Source organism: Podarcis liolepis, assembly GCF_965112155.1.
Source record: "Podarcis liolepis genome assembly, chromosome: 11".
NCBI classification, from domain to species: domain Eukaryota; kingdom Metazoa; phylum Chordata; class Lepidosauria; order Squamata; family Lacertidae; genus Podarcis; species Podarcis liolepis.
In genome coordinates, this window is record NC_139565.1 from 39,536,115 (window position 1) to 39,546,069 (window position 9,955).

The window sequence follows — 9,955 nt, forward strand, 5'->3', positions numbered from 1 at the left end:
CCGAGGTATGACTGTAGTAGACAACAGACACAACGGAATACCCTTCTATCTACCAACAGCCTCAAAACTTTTGCTACTCACAAAGAGGCAATTCAGTGACCACCGTTAAGACATCTGACATGGTACTTACAGTTGGTACTACTGTTACAAAAAACTGTGAGCCGTTGGTATTTGGTCCTGCATTAGCCATACTAAGTGTGTAGGGCCTGTCATGTCGCAAAGTTGAGTGAAATTCGTCCTCAAATTCTCCTCCCCAGATACTTTCACCTCCCATTCCGGTTCCAGTAGGATCTCCAGTTTGGATCATGAAGCCCTACGTTGGGAAGGGGAGAAAGAAAAATCACAATTTAGGACATTAGCAGCCCTGCTGGATTAATCACAGTCCAACATCCTGCTTAAAATGGTGGCTAAATCAGATGCCCCCAGAAAGCCCACAAACAGGACTTAAAGACAACAGCCTTCTGCTGCTGCTGTTTCCAGAACTGATGTACCATACTGCCATCAGGACCAGCATCCATAGATGTAGCCTTATTCTCTGTGAATGTGTCAAATCCCTTTTTAAAGCCTAGTGCCATTACCACATCTCATGGCGACAAATTTTGAAAATTAATTATGTACTGTGTGAAGTACTTTTTTTGGTCTGACTCAAATCTACTATTAACTAGTGTCATTATGAGATCCAAATTTCAGTTTTGCCAAGAAAGGAGAAAAAAAATTCTATCCATTTTATCTACAGTGGTGACGCCACTGTATCCCATAGATTGATATGCTGAGATTACAGTTTTGGAATTCTGCACAAAATCCTTCAAAAATGCAAATGCAAAATCCACAAGTAGGGTAGGACTTAATAATAAGATGTGCATAAGCCACTATGGGACAGGAAAAATTAAAGATATTGCAGCCCTGTTTATCTAACGAGCTCAACAACAATTGAGAACACAGAAATATTGTTACTAATACCAAAGTTACCTTGATTATGCGGTGAAAGGTGTGGCCATTGTAGTAGCCATTCCTACTATGTACACAGAAGTTTTCCACTGTTTTGGGACACCTGCAGTTAAAAGGCATTAGATGTTAGTATAGTACTTAGTGCACTGTAATAGGGTAATATTTTGAATTAGTCCGTATTTGTAGATGCTCTAGTGAAACTGAGAGCATTTGACTGCAACTTTCGATATCCATAAAGAACTAGGGCCACCTGGCAGATCATTGAGTAGGAAGACAACTCTTCATTCACGATTACATTCTGTGAATCATTTTGCATATTACAAATTAAAATTGCCTTCTTGTTATGGAGAAATGAAAAGCTTACAAGCTTCTTCCCTTTATCACAGTGTAGGAGAAAGCAGTAGTGGTAAAAATGTTTTACCAGAGCAAAAATGGTGGTACCATAGATATGAGGGAATGGAACATAAGCAAACCAAGGGAAAAGGTGCAGCTCTGTCAATGATGCTAGTGAATGGTCCAACAGCAGCTCAAGATAATGAGAATCTTTATTAAAAATGGAAGGAAATATAAAAGTATTCATATACATACTCAACAGGGAAAAGCTTGACATGTATATCTCCCATGCTTGTGTGGATAATGGCACTATCAGAAACTCGCTTGGGTCCTTCAGCTTGAGTGGCTGCCATGACCTCTTCTTTAGATGGCTTCTCATTAAATACATCTCTGTCAGAATCTGCACTTTTGGTGTCTTCTGGTTCACGTTTGGTAAACTGAAGGACAAGATAGCAGCATCCTTGTTTCTCTTATTGACTAATGGAATTGGAAGCTTCATACACTGTAGTTCCAAAGACACATTGTTCCTAACTAGTGATAGGCTGTAGTTTGCAAACTGTTTCTGGTCCTATGCCAAGTGAAAAGAATTGCCCTTTGGCATATTTTTAGAATATCTGAAGACTGTCAACATCTCAGCAAAAATCTCAACAAAAAATATTAAGTTTTTATGTGAGCTAAACTTAGCTTTAGCTTTAAAGACATGCTTCTGTGGCCCCTGTATCTTTGAAGGTTTCTACTGCATTTTCACCTCAAGCAGAGTTCTCATAATGAAATAGTCACCAAGACACCCCCACCCTAGTTGTTTGGTATAAGGAAGTACAAAAATGTACTAAAATTCATATTAGAATTACAACCAAGTTGTAAGACATGTGAAGAGTATTATATCAAAGGCTATCAAAAAGGGGGGGAAATCACTTGGCAACTTTAGGTGATTGAAAGATGGGCATCACACCCATCTGCTAAAAGTAGCCTACAGGGGGTGGGGAAACTGCCAGCTAGATCCCCTGGTATAAACTTACCATATAAAATCTGTTCTTTTTGAAGGAGGTGCAGATTATTGTTGGATCAGCTTGGATATTCTGAAGAACGGGGTTGTCGGATGCTTTCATCTCTACTGTAACAGCAGCACGGTGTTTCTTTGCAACACCCTGGAACAGAGCCAGTTGCATGACCCTGATGTTCTCCTGCTTGCCTAGAATTCTAACACATCTACATACAGGAAAGGAAAATTCGTGAACTTCAAAATCATTATGTGGCCTGCCTTTAATATGTGATATTTCAGAGCACCCTGCATCCAAACATCATATTAATTTTTGGATTAATTTGGAAGCAAAGATCCCCAGTACATCATAGGGATATCAATGACCTTCTGGAAGGCACTGTGGGCTTAGAAACTAGGTGAACTTCTGGCCCAATACAGCAGGGCTGTTATGTTCTTAACAAACATATTTGGAAGTAATACTCTTAACACAAATGGACAATGAAAAGGTGTATAACATCAGAAAGCTGATCTAAAGTATCGGTTCTCATATTATGGGTCCCAGATGGGTAGCTGATGAAAATGTATGATCTGGAATCATTTAACCAATGGAAATCTGCAAATTATGTGGATAGTCCCCTAGCATCATTCACCAGGAATGTGGAACTGGGCACTGAATCTCTACATCCAGGGGGTGGGGGTGGCCCTCCATTCTGTGGGCTAACCTTGGTCTCAAGGGGGCACAATTAACTCACAAGGCCATTTTCTTCTAAACCTGTCACAGGACTACTATATCTGGGGGTGGGTGGGATGTGGGGGTTCAAACCAGAGTTTAAGCAAGTCATGGTTTATAAGCCAACAATAAACCATGGCTATTCACCTACATAGCAGAGTTGTGATTGTCAGACAAACTACCAAAATATCAGAGCTTACTTTCTGAAAAGCATACATTATTCCCCATAGGTGATAAAAGCATTTCACTAGCAGATCAGGTGGCACTAATCATATAAATTAACTAACATGGATCATAGGAACAGAAGAAACTGCTTTATACAATGTGAGACCATTGGATCCAATTAGCTCAGTACAGTCAACACTGTCTGGCAAGGGCTGTCCACTATTTCAGACAGAAGTCTCTCCTAGCCCTACCTGGAGATGTCAGCGTTTGAAATTGGGACCTTCTGCATGCAAGGCAGATGTTCTACCACTGAGCTATAGCACTCCCAATGAGTAATGCCAACTCAATTCTATTTAACTGTATTATGTATCAATTTGGAACAATTAAAGAGCCTATGAAGGCTGAGCTTCTTTCTTTAAAATCTCTTGGAAATCCCTGAACAAAAACAACATAGGTACAGCTAACATGAAATAATAAGAGCAAGACTTACCTGTTTGTTTCCACATTTATGACCTTGATTCCCAACATTGTCCCATAGAGCACAAAGTGTCCAGTTTCATCAAAAATGATGTTAATTAGCCTGACAGCATCCACTTTTTCCAGCTCCCGCTCCACAGCCATACGCCGACCAAATTCCATGTCAGGCAGCTGTTGTCTCATTTGTTGCAGCTCAGTAAACATCTACAGAAACAAGACACCTACCTATGATATGTGTATAACTTGACTTGGATTTATTTTTAATAAATTCTGTATAATGCATGTTAATTTTTTCTGTAAGCTGCTTTCAGACATATAATGAAATGGTTATAGGTTCAATGAATAAATCAATATAGCCCACCAAACACAACACCTAAATTCTTTCTTATTTATTTATTTATTTATTTTGCAGTAGGCTACATTGGTTTTTAGTTTAGTATAGTTTTAGCTGCAAGGGTTTAGGAATGTTGGCAGAATTATTTTCATGGAGATGCCACATCTATTCATGTGCTCTGTTCATGTACAAAGGAGATTGAGTATGCACATAAATGCTGTGTTAGCACATAACTCTAAGCCATGGTTTGACTTAACCATGATTTGTTCAAAACACAAGTATCATGTTGTTGTTGTTTAGTCGTTTAGTCGTGTCCGACTCTTCGTGACCTCATGGACCAGAGCACGCCAGGCACTCCTGTCTTCCACTGCCTCCTGCAGTTACAAGTATCATAGATGAGCTAATAAAACATGACTTATTTCTCCAAAGCTTGGTTTGTTTTCCAGCTGCTCTTGCCTCTGTAGATTTACAGCATTTAATGTGAGATGGTCAAACAAGCCATTGTTAAGCATGATTAAAATATAACATCAAACCAGAATTAAAACAAGCCATGGTTTATAAGCCCACAAGAATTCACGGCTTCACATCATGGTTTCTTGCCACAAAAAAATTATGGTCACTCTGCTGAGTCACATTTTGGCTAAACAAAACACAGTTTAGTATTATGTGCTAATGAGGTCAATTTATGTAACATACAACAATGTTAGTTACATGTGTCTTTACACAATTAAAATACATACTTCAACATGTATAGCAAAATGTTGGCAATTCATATATTGGATGTGGCATCTGACAAGGTTATAGTAGTTAGACAGTTAAGTAATGTGAGTTGAAGGAAATTAAAAGTAATTAGTAAAAGTAAAAGTAAAATTTGATTAGAAAGCACAATAAAAGTAATTCAGTTAACATTTGTAACAACAATAAAGTCTTCTAAAAATACCATTTATTTTTTCCTTGATTGTTAACTTCATGGTATCCATTTTTATCAGAATCCTTATTACAGTCTATTAGCCCACATACTCTTAGGAGTATAACTAAAAGAAGAATAAATTGCCAGTGTAGTAACAATGCTAAACAGATATTGCAATGTAATGCTGTAAATATTCCTTTTATAGAGGACGATTTGTATATATGTATTTCTCATCTGTGAAAGAAATAAAAAAAAGATCATCTGTACTGGCAAGTAACTGAATGTTGAAATATATATATACTTACACTCAAAGATTCATCGAAGACCCTCATCAGTTTCCCAGTCAAAAATCTGAAAATTCGGACTTTTCTGTCAGAACCAATAGTAGCCATTTTTTTGCCATCAGGGGAGAAGCATATACTAGTTAGGTATGCTTTACACTTAGCAAATTCATATAAATCAGTGTCTGTTTTATATTCCCAATTCACATTTTTGGGAAATTTGTATTCATGGCGAGGCCCAGTCCAGTATTCAATCATTCCAGACTTGTCAGATGATACTATGACTTTATAGACAGAGTTCAGTCGTATCTGAGTAAGAGGCGATGTGTGAAGCTTATCAAAAATGTGAAGTGGCTGATTGTTTCCTCGACCATCATATATGAATATTTTCCCAGTACTCTTCTCAGACGCTGCAACTGAAGATATTGCATCTCCTGGGCAATACACCCATTCACACTGGCCAGGGTAGTAGCTAAAACAAAAAGAATAATTGGATTGGCATGATTTTAGGAATATAGATTAAATATTTAAATTCAATATTCTAAATAAAAAAGCTAATAATAATCAAAACATATGGAATAATTTTTCTCCAGAATATTTTGAAATATTGTTTTAATTTAACAAGGTTTTTAGGCAAAACATATTATTTCCTACAAGATGACCATTTCATTAACAAATATTATAATAATTCCTATTCTGTAGAGCAACCACTTTCATTTTATTCAGTTCATGAAGCTATTCTGTTTAGCCTACATGAAGCTACACAGTCCAGCATGAACTGTTTTGTAACAGACATTTTAAAAATCAGTTTAGCATTTTGCTAACTATACTTGCAACCCGTATCTATGCAGCTTTCTCAGAAGTAATCCCCACTGTGTTAAATGAAACTCACTCCCAAGTCACATGGGGAAATCCTGTGAACACTCACTTAACAGAAATTATCAGTAAATCACTGCACAGGATTGGACTGAAACAATAAAATCCTAATCATGATTGGTAGGTAAATCTCACTGACTACAGTGATATAAGTAAGCATGATCTTCATCGAGTGTGTTGGGACCTACATGTGGACAGCATTCTAATTTAACACTTGTGGCATCACCAGCATTTTTCATTGTGTTTAAAATTTCTCTTTTTAAGAGAGAGAAACAAGAATGGCAGGACATAAATTCTCTTTCTCATACAGACTACAACAAGGACCGTCTCCCACACACATATGCATGACCTGTGACATGAACTCTGAAGAACACATAAGAAGTTCACAGGTACTGTACATTAATTTCCCCAGCTACTTTAATGGAGGTGGGCAGCTCGGCACATTCATCTATTTTTCATGCAAGACTCCACCTGAACTGACATGCATTAAGTAGAAACTCTGGGTGTGCTTTGCAGCACTTGTAATGCTGTAGAAAGAAAGTAATACTTATTTTTCTTCAATGTCTTATCTCAAGGAATCTGAATTCAACAAAATAACTGCAACTTTAAAATAAGTACTGTAGTTTGCTTTACATTTTTCCTGATAAAAGTCCCCCTCACAATTCATTATTATATGCAATGTAATGCAACCCTGTATTTGCTTGCTGTATACTTTCCTGTTCTTTTATTAAAAGTATGCCAGCAATTAGACATGTCACCGTTATTTGTGTACCATAATCAATCACAACCAATTACCTCTCAGACAGAAGTATTCTAAAGCACTAAGAAATCTACCAGGACCATTAAAAAAGAAAAGTGACTTACCCAAGTTTCAGCATGTTGATCATATCAAAGTTCACCACATCAAAAACCTTCATTGCTCTATCATCCCCAACAGAGCAGAATAATGCACCTTCTGAACTACCAGCAATGCTCTCGATAACACCTATTGTGAGCAAAAGAAAGGAAATAGTCTGCTTCCAGAGAATAAGTTCTCTTCATTTGAGAAAAATATTGAACAAAATCATAATTGCTATATAAATGCTTCAGATGGAATTATGTCACAGACTAAAGCTGCAGGGAAGGATAAAGTACCTTTGAACTCAGTAGGATTTATTTCCAAATAGTCATGTATAAAATGGCCCTAGAAGGCTGGGATTCAAAGATCACAATATGGACTGAGAGCTTCTGCAGTCTTCTGGTCTCAGTTCTCCATATAGTATCTGATTTGATATTGAAAAGCCGTTTTTCAAGAAGGGTTTTTAGGTGATTCCAGGGCTTGAAGGAGAGAGAGCTCAGCAGCCCAGTGCATACCAGCAGCAAATAGAAGACAGGACTCCTGCACCAGTAGAAGAGGAAATTTCATCAGGTGCTGCTTGTCATGCAAGGTACACCAGCTGAAATGTCTTCTTCTATGCAACTTTTAAAGGCACAGGAGCACTGTCTACCCACTGTCATCTGGATACCCTACTGGTACATTTCACAAAAACTAATCACTCAAGCTAAGTAACTTTAGAGAACCCAATATTTAAAATATGGTATGGATTTTTAAAGTGTGCTATAAAGCATATTTAAATGATGAAATAATAATATATTCTTTTTGAAAAAAGAAAAAGAAAATACCAAACACAGTAACTTACCTAAATGGCTACGGAAATGTTTAACAAATTCAATTCCCTCTTCTACTTTCTTCCAGAATTTGACATGTCCATCGTGGCTGGCTGTTATTACAAAATCAGTCCTGCAGGTACAAGCATATAACCTTCATATTATAAAAGAACCACAAACCTAGATCTCTGCTTCACTAGCAATCTTTCACAGGAGTCTGCAGCTTCTGGATAGTCTGGGAAGCCAAATCACAGGTGCAGTCATTGGACACTACTTATTCCCCAAAGAGAGGGAAGAGATTTAATACAACATGCTGAACCTGAGATGCTATTCCATTTCACACTGGGGTTTACAAGGTCACTTGGGCAAGTCTCCAAAGCATATTACAACATGGACTGTCTCAAGTCCTCCTACAGAGTTTGAAACTCTAGAGATGGTTCTTACAGTTGTGCCACACTTCAGAGATGCTCGAAACAGACTCAATGCAACAAAGATACGTCACAACTTTCCCCCTTAAGCTTGGAGCTAAAAAGCAGGATGAGCTATGCTGCACTTATAGAAGCATAGAATTGTAGCATTAGAAGGGATTCCAAGGGACATCTAGTCCAACCCCCTGCAATCCAGGAATTGGAAGATGCAATTCCTAAACATACATCCGGTCCAATTCTACAATACTTAAAATAGAAAAAGAAAAAAAAAGACTTACTTAGTACATACTACATGTGTGATGACATCTCTGTGCATATAACTGCGTTCATACATTGAAGCACTGGGGAGATTATCCAGGTAGACATGTTCAAACTCAAGAACTATAAATAAAGAAATATTGTTTCCTAAAAATCGTATTCCATTTCAAAAATGTTATTCAAATTATTTTGATTTAAAAGAGACCAAACTGAACAAACTTCTCTTTCAATACTGTGGTATGAGAACAGCTGTGTAGCTGTATCATAGTGTTATATGTGGCTTGATCCCAACACAAACAAGTGTACACATAACAGTAGCCCTAACTGTCACACAAGCAGCAAAATTGTGCTTGGACTGCACTACTTCAGACTGCTCACATGACTTAAGTATCCATAAAAATCAAAATGAGTGAAGGGATTGTTTGTGTGCATGCATGTGTACACAGAGATACATTTAAACATGTGAACCCCCACCTGTGCCACTTAAAATGAATTTTAAAATCTCCAGAACATTTGGGGATACATAAAAATGCATGAAGCGGTATTTAAGCCACAACAGTACAGGAGAAGGAAATTCCAGCCCAGTACGCTATTATTTAACTTGTAACCTAACTCAAACCACAATTACTGAGAAGTAAGCACCAGTGCTTTCAGTGGGACTTACTGCCAGGTAAGCATGTGCGGGGACAGGGACAGGGACGTAGGTGGCACTGTGGTCTAAACCACTGAGCCTCTTGGGCTTGCCAATCATAAAATTAGCGGTTTGATTCGGTCCCAGCTCCTGCCAACCTAGCAGTTCGAAAGCATGCCAAAATTGCAAGTAGATAAATAGGTACTGCTCCGGTGGGAAGGTAAATGGTGTTTCCGTGCCCTGCTCTGGTTTCGGTGTTCCATTGTCATGCTGGCCACATGACCCGGAAAAACTGTCTGCGGACAAATGCCACCTGTAAAGCGAGATGAGCACTGCAACCCCAGAGTCGTCTGCGACTGGACTTAACTGTCAGGGGTCCTTTACCTTTACCTTTTTAAGCATCACGTTCAGAACTGCTTCACTCTTACGGGGGATGTCATGAAAGGCAGAGCATGTCAAGTCAGAAGCGTCAAGAGCGCAAAGGAGACATAACAGCTGCACCTCGCAACGCCCTGAACAGTTAGTTACGTACAGATCATGACCACCGAGCCAGGTATCCGCAAGCACAGTGCCCACACTGGGCAGCAGGTAGCCTTGGTCTGCCTGCAACTCAATTTAAACACGTCTCCAAGGAACGTGCAGCGAATCACCCGACACCGGAGGCTCCGAAGGAAACACGAGGAGGGACGAAGTGCTGAAGAAGAGTCGCCCTGTCCAGCGAGGCTGACACCCCGCTCCTCGCCCCCAGCCCTTACCTTTCCTCTTTTTCACCTGCACAGCCTCCCCAGGTAAAGGGCCCACCCAGCGGTCTCCTTCCTCTTCTCTTCCTCCTTCCTCCTCCGACCCTTCCTCTCCTTTCGCCTCGCCCTCCTCTCCTTCGCCGTGCCTCCTCTTGCGCGGCGGCTCCGCGGACGCCATATTGACTCTGCTTTTCCCCGGCGCTGGGTAGTGACGC

At 39.2% G+C, this 9,955-nt stretch overlaps 1 protein-coding gene across 2 annotated transcripts in view; it reads right to left on the minus strand.

The window, feature by feature from the left end:
• PPWD1 (peptidylprolyl isomerase domain and WD repeat containing 1) overlaps positions 1-9,950 on the minus strand; it is a 15,060-nt gene extending 5,110 nt beyond the window's left edge. Inside the window, exons 1-10 of one of the 2 annotated variants that reach the window (XR_014517069.1) lie at positions 9,756-9,945; positions 8,390-8,492; positions 7,716-7,816; positions 6,901-7,021; positions 5,185-5,632; positions 3,649-3,839; positions 2,301-2,490; positions 1,537-1,718; positions 970-1,051; positions 26-313 (exon numbers count right to left, since the gene is read on the minus strand). Coding sequence is in view for 1 of the 2 variants with exons in the window: in XM_083465317.1 (XP_083321443.1) it covers positions 131-313; positions 970-1,051; positions 1,537-1,718; positions 2,301-2,490; positions 3,649-3,839; positions 5,185-5,632; positions 6,901-7,021; positions 7,716-7,816; positions 8,390-8,492; positions 9,756-9,918 (1,764 nt within the window). In the remaining variant the exon portion in view is untranslated. Of the gene's footprint in view, positions 1-25; positions 314-969; positions 1,052-1,536; positions 1,719-2,300; positions 2,491-3,648; positions 3,840-5,184; positions 5,633-6,900; positions 7,022-7,715; positions 7,817-8,389; positions 8,493-9,755 lie in introns of both variants that reach the window. The other variant, XM_083465317.1, reaches the window with a different exon arrangement.
• Between the last annotated feature and the right edge of the window lie 5 nt (positions 9,951-9,955).